Source organism: Vombatus ursinus, unplaced genomic scaffold (genome assembly GCF_900497805.2).
Source record: "Vombatus ursinus unplaced genomic scaffold, bare-nosed wombat genome assembly UNPS02014799.1, whole genome shotgun sequence".
Classification (NCBI taxonomy): Eukaryota; Metazoa; Chordata; class Mammalia; order Diprotodontia; family Vombatidae; genus Vombatus; species Vombatus ursinus.
This window is the reverse complement of record NW_020954577.1, coordinates 37,449,411-37,476,789: the sequence shown is the minus strand read 5'-3', so window position 1 is coordinate 37,476,789 and position 27,379 is coordinate 37,449,411. Positions and strand designations below refer to the sequence as shown.

General features: G+C 40.8%; 1 protein-coding gene across 1 annotated transcript in view; it reads right to left on the bottom strand.

The window, feature by feature from the left end:
- Window positions 1-8,379: 8,379 nt before the first annotated feature.
- The window catches only part of NR1D2 (nuclear receptor subfamily 1 group D member 2), a 42,891-nt gene continuing 23,891 nt past the window's right edge, over window positions 8,380-27,379 (bottom strand). The window contains exons 5-8 of the mRNA XM_027872372.1: window positions 25,419-26,050; window positions 22,469-22,654; window positions 15,311-15,521; window positions 8,380-11,914 (exon numbers count right to left, since the gene is read on the bottom strand). Of these exons, the coding sequence (XP_027728173.1) occupies window positions 11,718-11,914; window positions 15,311-15,521; window positions 22,469-22,654; window positions 25,419-26,050 (1,226 nt within the window). The 3' untranslated portion in view covers window positions 8,380-11,717. The remainder of the gene's footprint in view (window positions 11,915-15,310; window positions 15,522-22,468; window positions 22,655-25,418; window positions 26,051-27,379) is intronic.

The following is a 27,379-nucleotide window of genomic DNA, read 5'->3' as shown; positions in this document are numbered from 1 at the left end:
GCCTTATTGCAAGGATGTATTTAGATAGATGGGATCTGGGATCTGGCCAGCCCTATCTCCTGAGAGACTTTGACTTCCACCTTCGTGGGGAGCAGGAAGAGGACCATGGTTGGGTACTCACTCTTTTATTTTTCTGTCTCCAAGAAGGATATGGTTTAGAATAATATCTCTCTTAATACAATTCCACTTCGCATCTGCTGCCTTGCCTGGTTTCACCTCCAAGGAAGAAGATGCCCCTCCTAGGACAAGCTCATCACTTCTAAACCCACCACCAAGCTACTAACTCAAGCCTTGATTAACACCACTTCCCTTGGCCTCCTCTCCCCTCTGTCTGAAGGGCTGGAGGTTGGAGTACCAAATTCCTCCCAATGTCTTCCTTTATAGAAGGCAGAAACTGAACTCTCAGCTCACTCCACTTTGCATCAGCTGCTCTGTCTGGTTTCAACTCTATAGAACAAGATACTGCCTGGTATGCCCTCTCCCCCCTTTCCTGCCTCCTTTTATGTGTTGTCCCCTCCCCCTGGCATTAGATTGTTAGCTCTTTGAGGGCGCAAACTGTATTTTTTTTGTTAATTGTATCCTGGCTAGTGCATGGCACACGGTAAGCACTTAGTAAATGTTTATTGGACTGGAGTATAAGTATAGCAGGCCCTTTGATTAGTGGGTCATGGGAAGGGAGGGCAAGATAAAAGTCACATTTTCTGTTGCTCCAAAGGACAGAGAAGCTTAACTTCCTCCCACCAAATGCTTGTTACTCAAAAGGCAATCATAAGATAACAAGCAAACATTTATCAGACCAAGAAGTGAAATAGCAACCAAAGAAATTATACAGATCAGTTTAGCTGATAGAATACACAAGAGTAGAGGGGCTCTTCCCTCAAGAACTAGAAGAAATCTCAACAGAACCAAGGATTGAACAATTTTACCCAAGATATACATTCTAAGCTGTCTCTGGAGAAACAAGAACTAGTAATCAACAGACATATAGGGAAGCCATCTTCCCCACATGCCTGCAGACCCAGGTAGATCACCCTGGCATTAAAATTCTGTACCTTGCCTCTCTCTCCTCTCTGTACCTTAGTTAACTGTCTTTATGAGCTGCTGTGGCGAAAATTTATCACGTTGGAGCCAACCTGGGGAAAAGCCTCTTCAAACTAAACTAGGCTGATAACCAAACAATGGACAGTCTATCAGATCTCTCTGCTCAATTCTTTCCTTCTCAGTAGGACTGGATAGAATGTGAACTTGATGAACGTTGCCTTTGAGAGTCCAGGGTCACCTCCATGTCATGCTCTGATGTTAGAGCAAGACTTCAGTAGAGATAATTTAAAAAAGGAAGTGTGGGGGGTGGAGCCAAGATGGCAGAGGGAAAGCAGTGACTTGCTAGGGCTCTCCCCCCAACCCCTCCAAATACCTATAAAAAATGGCTCTAAACAAATTCTAAAGCAGCAGAACCCACAGAAAAAACAAAGCAAAACAAATTTCCAGCCCAAGACAGCCAGGAAGGTTGATCAGAAAGGTATATTGCAATGGCTGGGAGAGGCTGGGAGAGGGGTGCAGTTCGGGCGTGGGCGCGCAGACCGCAGCTTACCTGGAGCAGGCCTCAGAGGACTGAATCACGGACAGCTGTGGCGGTTTCCAGACTTCTCAACCCAGGAACGCCAAAGACAGCTTAGAAGGTCAATGGGAAAAGTCTGTGACTATGGCGAGAGAAGAAGCTAGGTCTCAGCCTCAAGTCCCAAGCACGGCCTCTGGGGCAGTGGCTGCCTCCTGAGCTTCCAGCCCACAGGCTGAGGGGGAATTGAGTGGCTGATCAGAGGGGGATTGCAAGGATCTCTTTGCCAGTGCTGAGGCAGGAATCTCTTGCTTTGCCCATGCTTGGATCTGGGTCACAGTTCTGAGGGGCAGTCCTGGGTCGAGGAAGATCTCTGGCGTGGTGGAGCTTGTTGTGGTGGTAGACAGGAAACACATCACCGTTTATCACAGCACCTTGGAAGAACTGAAACTTTTCAGGTCCCTAGAAGTACCTCTGAAAACAGCTGAACAAATCCCCGAAGCTTGGGACAGTACATTCTCCACATTGGAAACAGACTCTTACCTTAACAAAGAGTTTAAAACTCAAGTAATTGGTTGGAATCATGAGCAAGCAGCGCAAAAAGAGTCAGACTATATTATCTTACTTTGATGACAAAGAAGATCAAAACATACTACCAGAAGAAGAAAACAAAGTCAAAGCTCTTACATCCAAAACTTCGAAGAAAAATATGAATCAGCCCCAAGCCTTGGAAGGCCTCAAAAAGGATTTTGAGAAGCAAGTAGGAGAAGTAGAGGAAAAACTGGGAAGAGAAATGAGAGTGATGCAAGAAAATCATGAAAAGCAAATTAACAGCTTGCTAAAGAAGACCCAAAAAAATACTAAAGAAAATAACACCTTAAAAAACAGCCTAACCCAAATGGCAAAAGAGGTCCAAAAAGCCAATGAAGAAAAGAATGCCCTAAAGAGCAAAATTGGCCAAATGGAAAAGGAAGTCCAAAAGCTTACTGAAGAAAATACTTCCTTAAAAATTAGAATAGAGCAGTTGGAAGCTAGTGACTATGAGAAATCAAGACACTGTAAAACCAATCCAAAAGAATGAAAAATTAGAAAACAATGTGAAATATCCCATTGGAAAAACAACTGACCTGGAAAATAGATCCAGGAGAGAAAATCTACAAATTATTGGACTATCTGAATGCCAGGATCAAAAAAACAGCCTAGACATCATCTTTCAAGAAATTATCAAGGAAAACTGCCCTGATATTTTAGAACCAGAGGGCAAAATAGAAATGGAAAGAATCCACCAATCTCCTCCTGAAAGAGATCCCCAAAGGAAAACTCCTAGGAATATTGTAGCCAAATTCCAGAGTTCCCAGGTCAAGGAGAAAATATTACAAGCAGCCAGAAAGAAACAATTGAAGTATTGTGGAAACATAATCAGGATAACACAAGATTTAGCAGCTTCTACATTAAGGGACCAGAGGACATGGAATATAATATTCCGGAGGGCAAAGCAGATAGGATTACAACCAAAAATCACCTACCCAGCAAAACTGAGTATAATTCTTCAGGGAAAAAAAATGGTCATTCAGTGAAATAGAGGACTTTCAAGAATTCTTGATGAAAAGACCAGAGCTGAATAGAAAATTTGACTTTCCAATACAAGACTCAGGTGGAACATGAAGAGGTAAACAGGAAAGAGAAATCATGAGAGACTTATTAAGGTCGAACTGTTTACATTCTTGCATGGAAAGATGACATTTGTAACTCACGAGACCTTTGTCAGTATCAGGGTAGTTGGAGGGAAAAAATTATAGAGAGAGAGAGAGCGCACTGGGTGAGTTGAAGATGAAGGGGTCATATCTGGAGAATAAAATTAAGGGGTGAGAGAGGATTATACTAGGAGAAGGAGAAAAGGAGAGGTAGAATGGGGTAAATTATCTTACAAAAAAACAGAAAAGGCTCTTACAGTGGAGGGGAAACGGGGAAAGGTGAGAGGAAATGAGTGAATCTTATTCTCATAGGATTTGACTTACGGAGGGAATAACATATACACTCAATTGGGTATGAAAATCTGTCTTACCCTACAGGAAAATAGGAGGGGAAGGGGACAAGAGAGTAGTGGGATGATAGAGGGGAGGGCAGAATGGGAAAGGGAGTAATCAGAAGCAAATACTTCTGAAGAAGGTCAGGGTCAAAATAAAGAGTAGAATAAATGGGGGGGCAGGATAGGATTAAGGGAAATAGTGCTAGTTTTTCACCACATGTCTACTACGGAAGTGTTTTACATAACTGCACAAGTACAGCCTATATTGAGTTGCTTGCCTTTTCAATGAGGGTGGGTGGGGAGGGAGGGAGAAAATTTGGAACCCAAAGTTTTAAAAACACATGCTTAAAAAAATGTTTTCACATGCAACTGGGAAATAAGAAATACAGGAAATGGGGTACAGAAATCTATCCTGCCCTACAGGAAAATAGAAGGGTAAGGGGGGTAGAGATAGCAGGGAAAGCAGATTAGGGGAAAGGGTATTCAGAATGCATGCCATCTTGGGGTGGGGGGAGGGTCGAGATGGGGTGAAAATTTGGAACTCAAAATCTTGTGGAAGTAAATATTGAAAACTAAAAAGAAAAAAAAAGAAAAAAAGAAAAGAAAAAAAAAAGAAGTGTGAGTGTCCAATTGTATTAGCAGTCCATCACCAACATGGAGGTTGGGAGCAGGAAAGTGAACTGGTGGGGGACAAAGATAGGATAAAGAAACTGGAGAAGCAACCCTCTATAGTATTGTGTTACTCATGTCTTTTGGTAAGCAAAGAAATGCTTTATTCAAATATAGATGCATTTTCCCCAGACTGTTGTTAGTGCTGGTTTTTCCCTCCATCAGCAAAAGTAATTCAAGTCAAAGCAACAGAAGTGTATTGGAACAATAAAATCTCAGTTGGGAGGGTTCTCAGAAGCCAAGTTCAATTGGTATTTGGCCAAACATTCCCTAATATCCTCCAGATTAAGTATTCACCAAGTTTTGCCTTAAGTGAGGAAGAAGCCACTCTCCCTAGAGGCAACCCATTCCATTTTAGAATTGTTCAAGTTTTTCCTAACACTGAGTTTAAATCTACTTTTCTGTGATTTACCCCTATTGTGCCTCCTTCTGCCTTCTAACCCCTCCCCTTTTCCACAAATACTTGAAGACAGGTATTACATCCTTTCTAAATTTTCCAGGACAAATACTTCCAGTTCCTTCAAATGATTCCTATATAAACTGGTCAGAACTCAAAATCCTGGTTCCCTTTTCCCAGAAACCCTTCAGCTTATAACTATCCTTCCCAAAATAAGATACCCAGGGAACACAATATATGCATGAGTGGCCAGATGACGGTAGAATATTGTGAGATTATTACTTTCCATGTTATGGACATTGTCGGCTACCATATCACCCTTATTGATCCAAAACCCGTCAGCTCTTTTTCACACAACCTCCCCACCTTGTGCTTGTGAAGTTGATTTTTTTTTTTAACCCACAAAGGGCTTCATATTATCTTTACCAAGTTTCATCTTCTTAGATGTTCTAGCCCAATTTTCCAGTCTGTCAAGGTCACCTTGTATCCTGATTCAGTCACCCATTGTTAGTGGTCCCTTTCAGCTTCCTGTTGTCTGAAAACGTGATCAACACAACCTCCATGCCTTAGTGCCAATCATGGATAAAACATAATATACAGTAAATGGCCAAGCACAGACCCTGTGGTTTTCCTTTAGACATTTCCCTCCAGGTTGACATTGATCTACTGATCTCTGGGTGTGTCTGCCTATTCCATTAGTTACAAATGCACCTAATATCTGTGTTGTATTTAAGGACAGTGTAAGACCTTTCCAAATGCCTTGCTGAAATATAGGGAAACTGTTTACAACATGCAGCAACCATAGAAGCAGCTCAGTGCACACTGGAATCAGGAACACCCGAGTTCAAATACAGTCTCAGACCCTTCCTAGCTGTGTGACTCTGGGCAAGTCATTGAACCAGTTTGCCTCAGTTTCCTCAACTGTAAAATGGGCATAACAACACCTACCACTTGGGAGTTTTTGTGGGGCTCAAGCCTGGCTACACACAGTATGTGTTACATAAATGCATCTTCTCTCCCTATCAAAAAAAAAAAAAAAAGTCAAGTCTGGCATGGACTGCTCTTGATGAAACCATGCTGCTCTTAGTGATTTTTCCGTTTCTAGATGGTGTCTAACCAGCCCTTTAATAATAAATTCTAAAATTTTGCCACAAGTCAAAGTTAAGATTATTTTATACAGTTTTGTGAACTCCGTTGTTCCTTTTTCTTTTATCTGAACATTTGACTTTCTCTATACCTATAGCACTTCTCCCATTCTCCACACCCTTTCAAAGATCACTGAGTGGTTCAGTATTTGAATCTCCCAGCAAGTTATTTCACTAACCTGAAATGTATTCGGGCCTGGTGACCTGAACTTAACCCCAGCACCTAGAACATAGGAGGCAAATGCTTGTTGATTCAGTGATCAAAAGCAATGGGTTTCTTTCTTACGATCTCTGTATGTATTGGTAGTCGTAACTCCTTATCAACCATCATCTTTTCCAGTTCAGCAATGACTCTCAATGGCAAAGAAGAAAGAAAAATAATAGGTGAGTAGTTCTATCTTCTGTTCGCCACCCTACCCACCTATTGTAATGTCCTGTCATAGATAAAACTGTGTTATCACAGCAGGCAACACAAGGGGAGCCCACTGTGCCTAGCAACCTATATGGCTCAGAGGTAGCTCCTGCTGAATATTTTAGATCAACATCAAAACATTTATTAGTATCAAATTAGTGATCAGGGAGAATGCAAGTATGCTTCTCATTGATGAGAATTACCATTCTTGTATATGCTAGTTGCAGGAGACAGAAAAATTGAGTCAATAGGTGCACACAAATGAGAAAATTAGAGACAGGTGTAATGTAAAAATAATTAGAGGAAAAACTTAACAAGTTGAGCAATAGTCAAACAAATGGAATGAAAACACACTAGGTGAGACTATCTAAAGAATTGGAAGTTTAAAAAAACAACACTGAGAAGAAACAGAAAAGGAGAAAGACCCAGCACTGGCTTCCCAAAGCTTAATTAAGAAAGATGGGGGGGCAGCTAGGTGTCGCAATGGATAGAGCACCGGCCCTAAAGTCAGGAAGACCTGAGTCCAAATCCAGCCTCAGACCAAACACTTGACATGTGCTAGCTGTGTGACCTTGGGCAAGTCACTTATCCCCAATTGCCTCACCAAAAAAAAAATAAACAAAAAAACAACAAAAAAAAAATGATGGGAATTTTCAAGTTCATTGTGTAAGAAAACCTAAAAGAAAAACTTGGGCACATGAGAGTTGTCTTCTGGAGTTTGTATCCAAACTGCCTTTCTGAAGGAATTTATCCTGCTCTCTTCCAAGACCTAAACTGAGGATGTATCAAAAACTTTGAGAATGAGTTTTTACAAAATCCTCTTTGTCCTGTCATCACAGGTCAGTTGAAGCAGCAGTCTGGATAACCTCCTGCCAAAGTTGGTTCTCATATAGAATTATACTAGAGGTATTTGTATGACTGACTCCTACAAAAGAATAAGGGTGTTTAACTGGCAATTAGTACTCTGGCTAAGAAAGCTTAAGCCATAGCAGCCTACTAAACACTTAGAAAAACTCAAAACTAAAGGGGAAAACAGAACAAATTTCAACCCACGTCAATTCTGGTCTAGGGCTTAAAATCAAATCTTCAAATGAACGTCCCCCTTACCTCTGTGCTCACCAAAGGCCTTTCTGCTGACGCTGCATTTCTCAGCAGGTCTGGTCTGCCCTAGCAAAATGCAATCAACTCTCCACCAGGTTTGGTGATGCCTCTAGCTGACAGCTTAGGTTGGTGACTGAAGCCCAACAAAATCATTTTTCCTTTGGCACTTTCATCGGAAGTGATAAACTGCCACCAAACTGTTTCACTTTGCCAGGAGTGCATCCTAAAGGCCAAGCTTTAGAGACAGCAGAGACCTCAGGCCTCAAGTAGTCATGCAACCCTCTAATTTTACAAATGAGGAAACCAAGACCCCCTAAGGCCAGGATTTAAACTAGGATAGGGAGAACAACCTTTACTTAAGAGAGGCAGAAGAGCATAGTTCAGAATAAGGGACTTCGGAGGCAGATAACATTAGTTCAAGTTCTCAGCTATCACATTCGCTGTGTGATCTTAAGTCACTTTTCCTCTTGAGTTTCCTAACCTGTAAAATGGGGGCAGGGAGGGACTAGATCAGGGTTGTCAAAACACACAACCCCCAACACACCCAAATGTGCCCAGAATCATATTAAAATATACTGGAAAACATATAACAAATATGTTAAAAATACAACATAGAAGTCAATACGGGCCCTGCAACGATCTTTATGTATGGGTTAGTGGCCTCCATTTCTCAGTTTGACAATACTGGGCTCGACTGTCTCTAAGATTCCACCCAGCTCTATGCTCCCAGACCCACTGGCATCTCTCATTTTACACTTCTTTCCATCATGTACCCCGCCCCCATGCCAGATACCTTCCCTCGCCCCAAGTTTTCTTTTGTGTGCTCTCTTTCCCAGTTAGATTGTTAATTACTTGAGGGCAGGTACCGGCTTTTTCTTTTTGTATCCCCAGCACTTAGCACAGTGTCTGGTATATAGTAGGTGCTTCATAAATATTTATTGACTACTTTGTTAACACTTAAATGATTTTAGATATTCCTGTGGTCAAGATGTAGGTGTTAGACAGTAAGTTTCAATTACAAATGGTTTTATGAAAAAAAAAAAAAGAACTATAAAGTCCCAAACCAAACACTTGGTTAGAAATCATATTTATTATCCGCCCCATCCCATGTACAGGCTACTATTCAGAAACACAGGATGAGATATTGTCCATGCCCTCATCAGTTATCATTCTGTCAATAAACTGAACCTGTGTCCTATCTACAATAATGCATCTCTCATTAAAAAAAAAAACACCCCAAAACCATTTGTTTTCTTTTTAATGCAAGGATAGCTTCAAGTTTTATTCTGGATCATATGAAGACAAGTTCCTTGTTTGTCAGTCATGATTTCAAGATGCTCCTCCCTCCCCCCCTAAAAAAAAATTCTATATCCTAAGTGATAAACTCTTCCTTTACATTCAGCAAACTTGATACTGGAAAAGAAACATAACAATGGAGATAAGCAGTTACTCTCGTGCACAGTAATAATTCTAGATGATGTTTACAGAAAATAAATCAGATCTTATCAGGTTACATTGATTTCTTGAAATGTAGATTTGAAAGATAAACACTTAACCCATAACCATTACCTGCTCAGAAGTTTTTTAAACCTGCAATTAATTTACCACCTGTCTTCCTCCCCCCCTTAAGAAACAGTGCCTCCCCCCCCCCCCAGGAAGACAGGGTTTGCCCTTTTCCTCAGCCTTTTCTGTCTACAAGCTGACCCTCCCCCACCTTACCCTCCCCAGGGTCTTAGAAGGATACATGAAAAGCACAGACAAGATTTAGTTTGCTGACATAATGAATGCCCTTAGTTTGCTGACATAATGCCCATTGTTTCTTAAAATGCAAAAGCAGAATTAAAATGTCATTGAACTCATACAGTACATCATTTAGTCAATCAGCCATGTTCCACAAACTGAGAAAGTTGTCTGTCCACATCAGTTGTCTTCTCAGCATTTCATAAGTGTAGTGTATGACCAGTGACTTAGTAAAAGAATGTGCTTGTAAAAACACTGCTGGCTTAATTTTGGAATTCGAGGTTTCAACATATGGATCATTTTCCAACACAGAAGTGCTGTGAGTGGCACCTTGTTTTTTCATATGAACTCTCCATTCATTTCCCATCATCTACAGGAAGAATTCATTCAAATAAAATGTCACAAGACAAAATACGTATCTATATACCTATATATATGTATATATAGATGTGTATATATTGAACCTAACTAAAATTTTAATAAGCAATACTTACACAGTTCTGGTTATACATTCCTAAAGGCTTAATCATTTTTTTAAGATACATGAGATAAAGACGCATATGCAAAAGGCAAAAATTGATTAGTCTGACCTTCTATTTTTTTTTTCCAAACATACCCCAAAAAGCTGTGTCTACTCCCAGAGAAGAAAGCAAATCATGTCCTTGGATATCTTAAACAATAAGAAATCTCAAAAAGATAATTCTACCATGTAAAGAATTCACAGAAACTCCATTAGATAGTCCATAAAAGTTACACCCAGACAAAGGTAAATCCCAATTATGGTTTAGAGAGATGGTATCAGAGATGTCGCCACTATTCATAGCCTTGGAGAATGGAAGGGCTTAGATTTCTCCCCCACTTGGTAAAGCAGAAGTGTGGCAGCAATTCAAATCCTAGTCAAGATGCTCTACAGTTTTAACGAGACTTTCATAAAATAAGGCATTTTGCTCACATTACACAACAGTAACAGGCGTATCAGTAAACTGGACTCCTTTCATCTTTTCACAATTCCATACAATTCACAAATGACAAAGGGGACAGACACCTCTTTTTCAGAGAACATCACTAAATGACTCTTTTCTGGGAAGGGAAGGGAGAACAGAAACACAAATTAGCACCTCCCATTGGGCAATTTCCCCAATTGCTGCAAATGAGAGGACATTTTTACAAAACGGAGTTAATAAAATTCCAAATGTCTTGCACATACCACCTAAAAGTCTAAATGTGCACAGCAGAGAGAAGGTCAAGTTAGGTCATTGGACTGATAGTTTCTGATTCTGGACTTAGACCCTATTCAGTAATAAAACAAAAAATTCTTTGTAGTGTAAAAAAATGGTCTCAGAATATGAAAAATATGCTATTAACATATTAAATACAACATTCCTTAAACTACAGGTTATTAGTTCTGTAGAAAGAATCAACTTTCTTAACCACTTCGCTGCTATTTCTTTTTTTTTCCTTTTTTTTTTTAGCAGTGCTACAGTATGTAAATAGTGGCCAGCGGCTCAAATTTTATCAGCTCAAGCTTGGAATCTCAGCTAAATGGGCTGTTAAATGAACTAGTACCTTAGACAATTAATTCTCTTCTCCCAAAGGCAGATTCTAAAATATATTACTTAGGGTTGGACTTAATTGTTGCATGTTTACATTATGTGTTCTTTAAATTAACAAAAATAGAGCATAAATTCCATCTGATAACATCAAAACATCTGTAAGTGATGGTTAGATCATCAATCGGTAGGCAGTAAGTACCTATTTGGTTCTTTTCATACCTCTATTTTTAAACCTCTTGTATGATAAACTTCTTCACAGTTTAAAATATTGTGAAGAAATATGTAAAACTATATTCACATACATATCTGTACACAAAACTATGTTATTCATATATTCATAAACATGCAACGTGTGTGTACTGCTATACATACACATTGCATGTGCCCTAAATAATGAATGAGTTGGTGTGGACTGTGAAATCATTCCAAAAAAGTTATTTAGGAGTAAGAAGAAAAATAATGCTTTATTTACATAGTGCCTATCTCCCAGGAGGTAAATATGCTTTACAGACATTTTCAAATTAACCCTCACGATGCCACTGTGAAGCAGGCAAAGGAGCTATTTGCCTCAGTTTCCACATGAGGAGGCTGAGGCCTAAAGAATTAAGTAGCTTGCTTAGGATCCCAAGCAGCCCGCTGGGTGGCAGGGCCAGGGACAACCCATGGAGCTCAGTTCTCCATTCATTAGGTCACCCTGTCTGCCTGGTGGTCAAATGGAGGTTTGTGATTTGGAATATTCATGAAAGTAGGATAACTTCAGAGCCCACCTCATTTTATTTGTGCGTTCTGTTTATACCACAGGGAGATGAAAATTCTTTTTGGTTTTGGCAGATGAAAAAAGCCTTAACATTCAGTGTGATTATAATTCAGTGTAGCTTCTCCTGTTTAAGAGCGACACAGCTGATTTGGTATATGTCATGGAGGACGCTGACAGGTGCATTGCCGGGTGGCTGAAAAGTTCTCAGTATTATTGCATGATTACAGGGATCTCTAACAATCGTGTAATGTCTTAAGGGTTCCTCTTTCTCCACACAGGGTACAAACCTATAAATAAGCATTTTAGCACAAAATGTACAGTCTGCATGAACCAGTCCATGTATAAATAAACAAACAGCCCTAAGGGTGAACTTTAAAGGCCAAAAGCTCTTCAGAGTGCATGTTGTTTAAAGAACGCAGATCTGGCAACTTTAAAAGGAGTTTTGTAAAAATTGAGGCTTCATTCGGATGATTTTTCATTATTAAGGTCCTTAACGCACGAATAAGGGTTTCTTGCAAAGCCTCCACAGAGTTGACATTTTCTATTCCTGATCGATCTAGTATGAAGGACGGGGAGAAGAACAGGAGAGAGAGAGAGAGAGAGAGAGAGAGAGAGAGAGAGATGAGGGAGAAGGGAGGAGAAGGGGGACAAGGAAAGGAGGGAGAGAGAAATTAAACAGTATTATTAAGTATTAGCATTTAATTCTTACTCACCAGCTTTATACAGTAGCACTTAATGATATAAAAAAAGGTTCTAAGAAACGTGAACCAATTTTCTATTTACTAACTGCACAACTAAGTAAATCTTAAATGGAGGGGTTTATAAAAAAGAATCATTATCATTATATTTTTAATATAAAAAACCATGTTGTCATTTGGTAAATGAAACAAACTAGCATTCTTTACAGCTTTAGATATTTAATACAATGAAATATTCTAATTTTACAAACTGCTCTATCATCACTGAATACGACTGTTTCCATTTGGAAGTGTGTGTGTATTTAGCATCCCAGGTCTCCTGAAGCTCCCCCTAGGCCACTCTGCCTCTCACCTCATGCAGCTATTTTCCCGCAGTGATGACAGCATTAGCTTCTCCCTCCACCTTCACACCACAGTGCAAAAATAAACAAAGCTGTTTAACATCCCAAGGAGGCACTGCTGCTCTGTGGCACCTTCTGACCCTTTTGGTATATGACCAGCAAGGAAGAAAAAAAAAGAATCTCTACAATTCACCAACCGCATGCTCACTCACGCTTTATACTTGGAAAGAACAATTAAAATGTTCACTGTGTTCTCCACTTTCTTTGGTTTTGTTTGGGAGACTTGGTTTCCGTCTTTCCTGTCCAGGCAGGAAGCACAGGGGCCACTCCCAGGCCCCGGCCTATCACTGGTTAACAGTGGAGCTTTCCAACCTGGCCCAATATGCCCCTCTCCAGGCAGCCTGGTGGCCTTCACTGCAGGGGGGCTCCCCACACTAGTGCTGACCTTAAAGCAGACCCACTGATGTGGATACAATCGGTGCCCTAAGGGTTAAAAAGAATATTAAGGGTTGCTTTTCCAGCACTTGGTGAAGCCCGCCTCCCAGGGGGTTGAAGCTTATTCTGTAGCTTATCCAGTAACTTGAAGCAGTCCTAAAGTCCTTTTTCCCTCATCCTGAAATAACAAAACTTCTTGTTGTGTCTCCCTTATCCTGCATCCCCCCGTCGTTTAATCTTTAAAGCTGTGTCCCCCTGCCCTGTCCTTAAATCTTTAAACCATAAAGAATTCCTTTCGTCTCCTTCATCCTGTCCTGTCTTTAATCTTTAACCCCCATAAAAACCTCTAAAACTACATCATTCTGAAATCTCTACATAAGCATAACTCCCCCAAATATCAGGGTCTCATTGAGCTTTCTTGCTAAGGAGATCCATAATGCTTTTTCACATAATAAAGCTCTCAATGGCTAAAGAGAAGGTCTAAGTGAATTCTTTCACACCTGAACCACTCTCCCAAATCTGACCTCAACACCATGAAAGTCATTAGCCTGGCTGCCCCTCACCACTCCCAAACCCAAGGGATCCACCATATCAAAGGTCCTACGTTGCTAATCCAACCCTTTAACACAGCCATTATAAAGAATTCACAGCAGCAGCATAGAAGACATTGAGACAACACCTTGCAATGGGCAGTATTCATCCTATCCCGTCCTTTAATCGTGGACTCCTGATACACATGATAGCATGGTTATACAACAGCACTGACCCCGAATGTGTAGGCCAGGTGGTGGATGACTCATGGGGCACTGCCGCCCACATAAAGACATAAACCCTGTGGCCTGACACCTTCTCCTCCTGCCTGGGGCGGCCCTCAGGCTCCCATATGCAGACATTTCCTTTCCCTGCTCATGCCTTTGACTCAATTTGGAACAGTCACCTCTATGGAGATAACCCCCAGATCTTCATCTGCCGCCCTGACTTCTCTTTGGCATCCTCCTTTCCTTAGCTCCCTATGCCTACAAAGCAGCCACCTGTGTGTGCACTGATATCTACCACCTTAACATCCTGTCTTGAATTGTATTTTGAAACATGCTACTTCTGCAGTGGCACCACTGTTCCCTTAGTGTCTCAGCTCAGTTTCCTCCTGCATAAAAGGAGGGGGGTCTGGGGGGTGGGCTGATGCTGAAGGTCCCTTGCAGTCCTCTTCCTCCTCACCTGGCTCCCCTCAAGACACTTCCCCCAAGCCAGTCCACAGTCACGTCTTCTCAGGGTACAGGCTGGCACCCCACTGTCACATGTGCCTTATGCTGTCTGTTTCTCATACCAGAGCAAGAGGTCCTTACGGGCAGAGACCCCAGCCCCCAGCACACTGTAGGGAAACACGTGGATTTGTGTCCAAACTAAAACCTGTGTTTTCGGATGGTGGGGTTACTATTTTAATGTTATTACTTACCAAAGAACAGTCAAGAGCCAAGAAAAACAGAAGAGATTTGTAAAGTTTATCTGGTGAATAAAGCACCCTTGGGCAGAATCCCTTCATGGGACTATTACCACAACGCTTATGTTTAGCGGTCACCTCTGGCATTACACTCCCCACTGGTCCAGCCTTCAGGTACGTCCAGTAGCTAGCCATCCCCAGCAGGGACCTGAGCTCTGGCGAGCTTCTGCACTGCCCACAGCTCTGCATATAGCAGCAGGCCCTCGATAAACCTCTGCAGATTAATTAATATCAGCCCCACTTCCTACTTTCTACATCAACATATCACAGAATCTTAATGATGGAGCATACAGAGAGGTATATTATTGTATCTCAGTGACCCAGACATGGTACAACCTATGCCTCAGTTTCCTTATACACAGCAGAAAATATCTCTTGTCTTAAAGGTTCCAGTCAAGTCAACAAACATTTATAAAGCACATGCTACAACCAAGTCACTGAATTGGGGGGGGGGCCCTCAGGACCTAAATGACAGCTAAGTATGAGGTTGGGTTCTTCTAATGGGAAAATGGAGGAAAGAGAAGGTGAGGGAGGAAGACTTCTTCTATGGGACAGTGTTTTTAGCTGATTAATACAACACCTCCATCATATCTGCATGCCTACAAGTACCATTTGTCTGACTTACAAAGTTTTTTGAAAGCTATATCACAGAAATAATATAAGGACACAATGTGTTGTAAATATTCAGCAGAAGCTGAAGTACACAGTAGTGGGTGAGGACTTTGTAAGGACTATGGCCAAACCTGTGAGGGCTAAAGCGTTCACTATGATGGTGACAAACAGTTTCAAAGTAGACACATGGTTCCCGACACTCTCTCTCACTGTCTTCCTGGCTGTGTGGTGAAACTGGCCTGCCTTATGCTCCCTTCAGCTCCTTGGGAGAGGAGTTAGTTCACTCTTTATCCTTTTATCCCCAGGACCTAACATAGTGCCAGGCACACAGCAGGCACTTAATAAGTGCCTACTGATCAACTGATTACCTGCAGATACTAGGACTACAGCTGTAAACAAACTCATCTCCTCATCGCTGAGTTGTAGAGAATTTAGTTTCTCACTAAATTCAAACATGGAGTTGAGCAGCTCTCCGGCTCCCATCAAGCGTAAATCATCCACACTATACTTCTTTCCACTGAGAAAGGTTACAGTACGTTCCTTTGCATCAAACAGCGATGCAAACCGTACCATTAAAACCTAGCAAGAGAAAAAAAAATGCTTTTAAAAATTCATTAATAGTACCAAGTAAGACAGTTTAGTAACATTTAAGCCAATAAGAAACATCTTCACTATAAACAAACCATGTAAAAAGCACACTATTTCCAACATCACTTTAAAATAAAAAGAATCAAAAGTATACAATTAAACCCAGAAAAAAGGAAGACAAACAACTGTTTATAATTATTTTGTTTTTTAAATGCTACAGATAATTCCACTGTCCAAAGAGAATTTTCAAGGATTTGTTTATAAATAACTCTATATTCATTTACACAGGAAAATGGTCAATAACGAAAAGGTAACTGATCCTATTTTCTAACTCAAAATCTATGAACTGATCTTTTTAGAACAGTTACCATTCTTTATTTTCCTGCAAATTTTTTTGGGCAACAAGTTTTAGGAGACAAAAAAAATATAACTTCTACAGGAAATGCAAATAACCTACATCGTTTTTTGTTTTTTGTTTTTTAAAAAGAGATGAGGGACCTCACTTGACACCCAGAAGAACATACATAACTTCAGTCTTGCTCAGAGGGTGCTTAAAGAAAATTAACAAACTGCAGTTAGAAGAGAAAACATGTCATCATGGAGGAAGGGTTAGGAGAACAGCAATGATTACACAGGACACTTAGCTGTTCCCTTCAATGCATGGTACCAAATGGAGTATCTGTTGCCTTTACAAAGAGGAAACCGACCAACCCTGGGTTCCAAGGACTATGCCAAACAAAATAGAAAGAAGCTGTCTGAAACGTCCCCTTCCCCCAAGTATATTAGAAGCCTGAATTGTTATCCCACAACTCCTGTCCTACAGCTCTTGTATCAAGGTTAAAAAAAAGAGAGAGAGAGAGACTTTTCCTCTTCTCATTGTACAAAGTCTCATGGGTTCAAATGTTACAGGGGTGAAGGTAGGATGGAAAAGAGAAGCGCTACTGAATTTTAAAAGAAATGCCATTTTTGTTACTTTTAAGTTGTCAGCAAAATAGGTCACACTTTTTCTCCTTTGAGTAGACAATAACCATTAGCACAATCATGTGTATATGTATGCGTACAGGTGTGTAATATGTATGTATATATAGGTATATATGTATGTGTGTGCGAGCGTGCATGAGTGCATGGTTGGGAGAGGGTGCAAACTACCAAAGAATTACTTTACAGAACTAAAAAAAAATACTGATAAAATGCAAATGGAAGCAGAAAAGGTAAAGAATTCATGGAAAATTAAAGAATTAGGAATGAAGCAGGCCTTAGCAGTGCCAGATCTCAGACTACACTACAAAGCAGTAATTCTCCCAACAATTTGGTGCTAGTTAAAAAACAGAGAGAAATCTGTGAAAACGATTAAGTACATAACATACAGGAGGAAATGAATTTAGTATGCTACTATCTAGTACATACAAAGACTCCAGTTATTGAGATAAGAACTCACTATCTGACAAAAATGCTAGGAAAACTGGGCAGAAGTATGGAAGAAATTAGATTCAAAACTTCACACATTATTATAAGCTAAGTTATCAATGGATACATGACCTAACTATAAAAGATTACATCATAGACAGCTTATAGAAAAATGGAAAAAAATTACCCATAAGGTCTATGGATAGAAGAAAAGTTCAGAATCTAACAAGGGATTGAGAAGATCACAGAAGATAAAAGGAATAATTTTTATTACAGAAAATTAAAAATTTTGGCATAAATATAATAACCTAAGACAAAAAAGGAAACAATCGGGAAACAATTTTACAGCAAGTTTCTCTGATGAAGATTTTAATGTCCAATACAGGATATGAATAGGCAGTTTTCAAGAGAAAATGCTATCTACATCCAGAGAAAGAACTGATGGAGTCTGAATGCATACTGAAGCATACTATTTTTGCTTTTTTTTTGGTAGTTTTTTTCTTTGTTCTTTTCTTTCACAACATGACTAAAATGGAAATGTTTTACATGACTGCACATCTATAACCTATATCAAATTGCTTACCATCTTAGGGAGGAGGGAAGGGAGGGAGAAAGGGTGAAAATTTGGAACTCAAGATTTTATTTAAAAAATTAATGTTAAAATTTGTCTTTACGTGTAATTGGAAAAAATAAAATACTATTTAAAAGGGAAAAAAAGAGTTTAGCTCAATAATCCACACCAGAAAGCAAGCAGATGAAGGATGCACAAGATCTAGACATCCAACTATGCAGATGGATGGACAACACCTAGAGCACAGATCCTAGATATACAATACAGATGAGCGACAAGCTGAGCCAGACTAGAAAAGAAAGAAGGATGCAAGCTGTCTTATGCAGGAATCCCAAGCTTCTCCCCAAACACAAAAGCCCTCCTCTACAGGATCAATATTGCTCCACTCCTGCTACATGGGAGACCATGTTCACTGAAGAATCAAAGAGGTCCTAAAAAGCTGAAGAATGTCATAGTGTGAAAGGCCAGGGAAGTATTTAAAAGGCTTGCACACCTCTGAAGGCGGCAATAGAAGGATACCATCCCCACAAACCTGCACAGTGACAGAATCACCCAGGTCCATGTGGGTAAAGCACAGAAGACCGATATGGAGATATGGAGACATGGAGAAACCATTCAGCATGTACAAGAAGCCTGGGAGCAAGGATACAGGTTCTGAATGCTCAGAGTTTCAGCCACAAAAAGGGAAATAACTCAAGTCCACCGCTCATAAATAAATAACTTAGGTTAACAAATTAAATGCATTTAACAACAAACACAATTACTAAATTGATGGAAAACCTGATGCCTTCCTAGAAGAGATGTCCAAAGTCATGCCACTCAGACTACAGATTCTAAACTTAAATTTCATCCCTCTCTATGCCAACAAGGGTGAAATCAAAGACCACTAGTCAAGCTGACTAGCTGACCCCAAACATCAACCCTCAACAGATGTAAGAAATAGCAGCTGAGGGGTAGCTAGGTGGCACAGTGGGTAAAGCACCGGCCCTGAATTCAGGAGGACCTGAGTTCAAATCCGGTCTCAGACACATAACACTTACTAGCCGTGTGACCCTGAGCAAGTCACTTAACCCCATTGCCTAGCCAAAAGAAAAACAAAAAACAAACAAAAAAAAAAACAAGAAATAGCAGCTGATCCTTCCTGACAAAGCATCTGAATGGAGGGAAAAAATGATACACAGAGTATTGGAAAAATGATGAATAATTTATACGTAGACTCATTTCCCTTGGGCAGATCTTCTACCAAAGAAAGAATCACTCCAAAGTCAGAGGACATTAAAAGGAGGGCCCTCTACCATTAATTCATCAAAAGCAGAATCTTTATAGTTGCTAATGTTCTATTGCTTTAAAGAAAGTCTCTGAAATGCAAAAAACAAGTCAACAAGTGCCCAGAACTTTGAGAACTCAAGTGTGGGGGCCCTGAGGAATTCTTCAGAGAACTGGACAAAGCATCTATGTGCTCAGGGAAAAGAGTGTTATCTATATAGTCAGTAGTAGGGCTGATTACAGACAGCATCGATGCCAGAGAAATGAAGTGTCAACAGCCCAAGGAAATTCCCAAGAAAACTGTTCATCAAAAGCATCTAGACTTTTTCCCAAAAGCATGCAGTGTTGAGAGATTATGTGTGAAAGAAAAATACTCCAACAAGAGTGTATTCAAATCAAATACAACCTGAATTGATCCACAAATATTTGACTGCAGACTATGAGTTCAACATTCTGCTCAATGACATCTATATAAACTTTCTTTTCACTCAACAGTGAAAAACACTCTGCAGGCTGGCTGGGCAGGTAGCATCAGAGAAAGCCTTAGGACTGACCCCAAGGGGACTGCAATAGCCCAATGCCCCAGTAGAATGTGTTGGCAACCAGCAGCAGAGCAGGAGGATGTGACTGATGTTACTCATTTTTCTGAATCTCTCCTATTGATGGAGAGAACAAAGTCCAAGGGTTTACCAGGAAAGGATGAAAGAACATCCCAGAAATCCATTAACAGCTAGCTCTGGGTGACAGAACACTTACAGGCAACTGGCAAGCTGAGAACCATACTCTGAGAGATAAGTTAGGTGTCCTGGACCTAAACAGAGCTGGTGGAAGGGAGAGTTAGAAATGAAGAAGAACAGCCCAACCCAGAGGTATCCCCAGCAGTGCTACTGAGTATGTGCAGGGGCAGTGATAATGCCAAGTCTTATCGCAGTGCCTTTGTACCGGTAATCCCCAGGGTTGCTCTCCTTTATCACCCAGGCTTCACAGAATTTCCGATTTCCTTCAAAAATTCACTCAAGTGCCAACTTCTACATGAGGCCCTTCCTGCAGCTGACAGTGTCTTTCTAGTTACTCTGTATGTATTTTGTGGACATCTTTATCTATAATCTATACATGCATGCTTTCTTCTGCCTACACACATACACAATGGAAGCTCCTTGAGGGTATAAATTGTTTCAATGTTATCTGTGTCTCCTCAGCAATTAGCACAGTGCCAGGCACATAGGAGCTGCTTAATAAATGTTTGTTTATAGACTGATTAGATGTCACGGGCATACATATGTTTTCTTTCTTACACCCAAATGGGAAGGTCCCTGTGTGGTCACGTTTTCATCTAGAGTTCGGAGTTTCTCATCTGCAGAAAACTGACGATCTGTCCATGTGTCACATCTGAAAAGGAGCCTTCCCTCCAATCCCTAGGGGAGGGCCAGGTCAGATCATCAGCTCCTTTTTTTTTTCAGCCTCAAAACTGTAGGTTATATACCAGGAGACACAGATAGAGACTCAAATGACAGACAGACTGGGAAAAGCAAATATTATTCTATTGGGGGGATTCCCTTTGAGACACCTGTGAGGGGAGGCAGCAGGGCACACTCTGCCACTACTTCCTCTTTTTTATGGGTTCTACAAGCTGGGGAGAGGGCAGAGCCATGTTAATCCTAGGACTGACTATGCATGGGAGGAAGCATGACTGTGGTCCTGCATCCTGGATTATCACAGAATCCACCTATATTCCAAGGCTCCATTAGGATGCTGGTGTAAGAGCAGGTTTGGATGCAGAATGAGGGTAGCAAAGCCTAAAGCTGTTTGAGAGGATGATCAGGAATTGGCTAGGAGACAAAACCTGGTCAAAGATGGAGGCCAGAAAAGGTCTGAGCAAAAAGCTGGTTTAGACATGGGAAAGGAGAGTGCCACATGAAGTGTTCCGATCTAGAACCCAACGAGTTTCATGTTCAGAGTGCACTTTAAAACATGCCATCTTTAGGATAAGGCGAGATAAGATGGGGAAGAGAAAGAAGGTCTTTTATCTTAGACACAGCATGTGGATTATAGCCAGGGATGTGCTGGTGAATGTTTAACTACTAGTTCTCTTAAAAAAAAAAAAAAAAAAAGTCCATGGGACACTCTTTTCAGTTGAACCTCCATCACTCTCTTAAGTCTAGACAATCAAAAAACAATACTTCGAACCCTGATGTGTAGCTCTTGCCAATTCCCAAGACTTAAGTATTCACACTGAAAATTTAACAGTCTGCTCTCCAAGACTGTCCAAGCTGGCTCCATACACACCTGAATTTAGACCCAACACCTGCCAAGAGGACTGCAGAAGTACAGGAGACACCATCAGAACGCATCCATGTTTGCAGTAGGACATCTGTGCAGACAACCAAGCTTGCGGTGCCCCCTCTCAGTCAACCTGGCCTGCTAGGCCTTCCTACTGCACCAGATGCCATCTCCCACTACCTGGCACTCTCTCCTCACCTCCATTTCAAACCTTTCCCTTCCTTCAAAACCCAGCTCAGATGCCATTTTGTCCATAACACCTTCATGGAGGCTCTCCGTTATTAGCTCCCTCTCCCTTCAATTAACATCACACTGCATTCATCAGTACATACTTCACATGTGCCTCTTTGTACACATGCTATATCCTCCCAATAGAAGGTAACCTCCTGGAGGGCAGGATCTGGTTTATTTTTGTCTGCATCCTCTGCATCTAGCACAGGGCAGGCCTGCACAAAGCAGGTACTTATACATGTTTGTTAAACTGAATGACATGTACAAGACTACCCCAACTGCAGTAGGCAGCTACTAAAGACAGCCGTCCAGCAACTACAACTGAATGACTCCTGGACAGGAGCAGAGAAGCAGCGACACCTCTGAGGAGCATCATGGGAGTAGGAAAATAATCAAACATGGCTTATCATTAACGCCGAGTTCAGGGACGAGGAGAACTTAGACTGAGCATCCCCCATCCTTTTAGCAGTAGTTTTACAAGTTTACCTCCAAAAAGGGCCTGCTGGGACCAAAAATCATCACATGGTTACAACACCTGGGCAATGTATTTTTCCAGACCTTGATTTCATTAACATCAGGAGCTCCCAGCGAAGAAATTCTCTCCACCAAATCAGCACCTGATCTACAACTTAGAGTCTTAAGAGTTTTGTCTGGGACACCAAGAGGTTAGGACACTAGCCCTGTGTCACATGGGCAGCCTACTGAAGGCAGGTCTTACAAACCACACTGATAAACTTGCGAACTCTGACCAACGCAATGACCAAACATGCTTTTGGAGGACTGATGATGAAGCAGGCTCCCCTACTGCCTCCTGACAGAGAGGTGAAAGACTTGAGAAGCAGAAAGACACATATTTTTAGACACTGTCAACATGGGAATTTATTTTGCTTGACTTTGCTCATTTGTCACAAGGTTTTTGTTTTTCTTTTAAACTGGGAGAAATGGGAGAGAAAATGAATGCCTGTTAAGTGAAAACTAAAATTTAAAATACATATGTACATATATAAATGTGTATGTGTATCTATGCACGTATGTATGTGTGCATCCCAGGCAAATCTTGAACCTAGGTCTTCCTGACTTGCGGTCAGCCATTTAGCAACTAGGCCACACTGCCTTTAAAACAGTGACTTATTGATAAAAGACTAAAAACCTTCACAAAACTCTACAAAATGCATTTTCTTACCTCAAAGGTCCCTGCCTTTAAAAGGTTGACCTGGTCATGTTGGGAAAGATCTCTGAACCCTGGGATACGCTTTGCAAACTCAACCACTTCTTTCACTGCTGGGGTAAAACTCATGGAAAATTCTTCCCAGATTTCATGGCCTGATTTATGAGGATCCACATATGGAGACTTACTCATTGGACACACCTACAAGACATAAAATAAAAGGACTCTTTTTAAAAAGAGAAAAGTAAAAAAGAAAATTCAAAATCAAGAGTCTTAAAAATAAGAACATCACAAAATATTATCTCCCTTCTCCCCAACCCTCACACACACTCACACACTCACTCTCACACACACACACACACACACACACACACATACACACTTAAACACTGGTAACAACTAACTCTGTTTGCTAGCTGTATTGCTGTAGAAACTCTCACGGGCATTTAAAATTAAATACTTAATATTAATCACCAAAGAGTTACTTGAATCTTAAGTATTATAACAAGCTTCTATTTCCAATAATGATTACACTGACCCAAAAGTCCAGTTTGTATATGGCAGTACTTTAATGGGTACTCCAGTCAGAGATTAAAAAGCAGCCCTTCTCCAGAAATAGGCTGAGCAGTTTAGAGTACTTCCAAAAAGCTACGGGGAATGGGGCTACGATTCCATTGGCTTGGAAGGAAGAGATGTAAGGGAAGAAAGGGAAAGAAGAAGAGAAAGAGGGAAGGTGAGGCAGAGAAGGAGGATCCATACTGACAAGTCTTCCACTTGCTCACTAGTTTTCGCTGGATCCTATAGAATTTGATGGGTAGAAAGAAAACTTTCTTCCAAAATACGGCCATTATTTATTTGCCCATAGTAGGCAGCTGCATTTCTGCCTTTGGCGTCCTCTGGCATTATGGATAGTAGTGGGCTTTTAAATAAATGCTTTTAGGCTTCTTTTCTACAACGGAAAACCAAAGCAAGGGAGCAGGCCCTTTGAACTACAAAGTATATCCAAGGCTGATGTTTCAGAAATCATGCAACTATCATTTACTGGTAAGTGAGCTTCCCTATGAGAATTAAACTGAACGCTTTGGAAAATTCAAGTCCCTTCTCAACCTGGACCAAAAGAAAAAAAAAAAAAAAAGAAAAAGCCACCTGTCAATGAAAGCAGCTCTTCTGAAGTCAGAGCAGCCATCAATCTACCTGGGCCAGCTCTGTTTGCTACACCAGGGGCCAAAATCAAATAGAAGTGATCCTTACAGGCAGCAGCACACGGCAGCGACCACAAATTAACGTAAGCTACGCTGTATTGCATTTCACTTTATTTTGGTAACCACGTCTCAGTTCCATTTCCATCTGCTGCCACCTTCCACCCCCTCGGTGCTACGTGCTGCCCCTAAGGAGGAGCCCCTAATCCCTCCAGTAATTCCAATGTCCGTTTCATGATCAGCAGCAGGGTCGGTGGTGGACCTCTCTCTTGTTCAGTCAAGCAGTGAGTGAACCAGAGATGACCTTCTATTTGCTAGAGAAAGGATAATATTGCTAGATGGCAGCAAAAAAGAGACTGACCCACACTGCTGCTGACTTCCCTCCATTCTTTCTCAACTGTTACACCTAAGATGCGTGCTTGCAGAGTTCTCTGACTGTGGGAAATGTTACAAAACCATTCAGACTGAAAGGGCTGAGCAGGCTTGGTGGCTCTTAGAGGTCCAATGCTTTTGGGGAAGAAGAAGGCTAAAGAAGACACCTGCTTAGAAAACAGAAGACAACAGACTGGCTAGTTGGCTGAAGAAAAAAACCGCACACTGACCAGGGACCACATGGGTTGTGAATCCTGTGATAACAGTTATTCTGGGTAGAACTCTGACAGGAGATGAACACTGCATGTTCATCGATCTGTTCTAGAACATGAGCAAATGAGAAATTTGTGAAGGAAAAAAAAAACTGCTAACACTCTCCATTCCCAAAAGGTGACCCCAAACGGACGTTTCTAAGAGAATCCTTAAAACAGATTTCGTTAAAGTAACAATTAACTCTCAAATAACAGAAAATCCTAGTACAAATCTGTATCAAAACAGCTGATTATTTTGCTTAACTGTTTTTAGATATGTATTCTGTAGGTGGTGAGTCTGGGATTTTGTGTTGGGTCAAAAGACAATTTCTTAAAAACATCATTTTTAAAATACCTTAATAAATGTTGTGTGCCATAAAAAAAGGGGGCCACTTGTCCTGTAAGAATTTTCCCTTAGAAAAATACCTGGGCTCATTAGTGTAGAATGCCAATAAACTGGTCCCAACCAGAAATATTCAGAACTTAAAAAACACGGGCTCTTCAGAAACATTTTTCATTTACTGAATAACAGAGTGGTCCAACACTCATCCTGCTGATGATCATGAAACAGACGCTGGAAGTACTAAACAAAGTGGGACAAACAGTGGTTCTTTCTTTCCCTCCTTCTTAAAGACAAGTGTTGAAGGGGGTGGTGGTGTTGTTGTAAATATCATTGTTGTACAATATGATTGGAAAAGGTTCAACAACATTAAAAAATATATAGTTCAACACAGATAATGTGAACTTGTTAGAGGCCCTGACACTCACTGTCTTTAAAAAAAAAATGCCTTCTTCCTCTAGGACTTAAATTTTGAAAATCATTTCCAAGGGAAAAAAAGGCACTCTTCGTGATTTATAATTTGCATACATTATTTTATAATGAAATAAAATAAAATAAAATCCTACTCTTATCTAATCAAATCACATACCTACATCTAAATCTCATGAAATCAAGTTATTTAGCAACTAGAAGATGTTTGTTAAAAACTAAATTGTCTAAGCTAAAACTCTGCATAAAATTGGTGCCAGAAATCTCTCGGATGTTTTGAGCCCAGGCACTACTCGCTATTATCACACCAAAATTTAAAAATCTTTGAAATTTCCTTAATTTAAGCAGAGCAAAAGTAATCAACATCACTATACCAGATGCATTCTCCCTCCAGTGTTGCACAGGTAACTATTCTGGTTCTCATTCTGAGAAAATCCATCAACTGGTATTTGATCACATACTCTTTGAGTATAGCCATTGGAGAAGTTCATACAGTGTCCATTTGTAATGCAAATGGCACGCCCATTTGGATAATGCACGATGCTTCTCCCTTTGTACTGTCCGTTGAAGTGGTGCTGGCTCTCACTACTGGGATAATGGCTGCCTCCAAGTGCACTGCTACAATGATCAAGATTTAAATTATACTGCTCCATGCTCTTTGGAATCCTTTCTCCCCTCGGATGCTGCACGACCTCAGTGGAGTTCTCTTGCTGCTCTTGGTTATACATGAAGGTGTCCTGATGGGCTCTGGTCACCATGCCAATTACTTCTTCCTTTGCAAAATCCGAAGGCGGAGGAGAGGGACTTTTCACGTTCTCCTGTTGCATCTGGGGTTTGGCTCGCAGCTGTTCCTGGGCCGGTGAGGTTGTCTGCCCGTGACGTTCCACCAATGCTTCACTCTGTAAGTGACCACTGAACTGGCTGGTCATCATGGTCTTCATAGCACTCTGCATTTCCATCAGCATCCTCTGCTTTTCACGTTTAGGAATTCGACCAAACCGAACAGCTGTTGAAGAGAAAGATATCTAATTCTTATTTACAATATGGTTATTAAGTCAAACAAAACAAAAATTGTTTTATGTAGCAAGCTGCTAGTCATTTAATTAAGGGCCATCTCTATGCCCCTAAAACACATCCTAAGTTTGATGGCTATGTGGTCAATGTTATACATATATATGTATACAGGTGACACAGCCATTAAGAGATCTGACTCCAAAGGCAGGAAGATCTGGGTTCAAGTCCCACCCTTAACATATATAGGACCTTGGGCTAGACACCTGCCCTTTCAATACTCTAAGCACCTGTAGACCTGCACTAGCTGAAAGAACGTCTTCAACGTGGAGTCATCAGCCCAGTCTCTATCTCTCTCCTATGCCTAGACGCAGCACGAGTGGCCACGGGGCTCAGAGATCAGTCCGATAATGAAAAGGAAGTTATCCTGCTCTAGGTCCAGGTCTTCTCAAAAATTTTCCCCTTGTCATATCATGTTAGTGATCTTACTCTTTAACCCCTAACAACAATCACATAAGCAGCTTCTCAAGCTAGAAAATAAAAAAAGATAACCAAAACGAATATCTGAACAGACACTTGCAGATTTTCACAAAAATCAATGGAAAAAAATTAGACTATTCACTCTCCATTCTTCTAGTATCCACAGTTTTGGTGTCTACCCTTTGTTCTAAGAGCCCAGAGATCCCAAAGAAAAAAGAAAAAGAAAAACGACTTCTATTCCAGTGCTTACAACACATCAAAATTCAACATGCTCACTCAGTGAGAAGTCTCATCAATTTACATGAAGTCACTGACACTGACATTTTCAAAGAAAAGTTTGTTTTTAACAGCCCTTCCCCTCTACCCAAAATGAGTACATCCCCTTCTTCACAAATTGTCACCTTTGTAATGTTCTTGGAAGGGCATGAAACACCCCACCTGATATCTTCAACTAATTAGAGAGAAAGAAAGAGAGAGAGAGAGAGAGAAAGAGAGAGAAAGCCAAAGTTCTTGCAACTGATAATCCCAGCATTCAATCGTCAAATTCTGTTCTCAACATATTGCTTGATGCAATGTCTCTTTTGGTATCGCTAGAGTACAAAGAAGCTTGGTAACATGAGGATTATCTCTGGTACAATCCCATGGATTCTCCCTAAATAACCCTACTGGCCATGGCTTGGTAGAAAGTCTGTGCCTCCCTCTGCCAGACTACCCTAAGAGCTGAAGAGCAGGTGCCAACCAGAGAGAAGACAAGCTCTCTGCAGAAAGAATGCAGTGACAACCCTGTGGATCACTTTGCTTGTGTGGGACATCACAAAAAGTATATGAATCAACAGTGGATAAA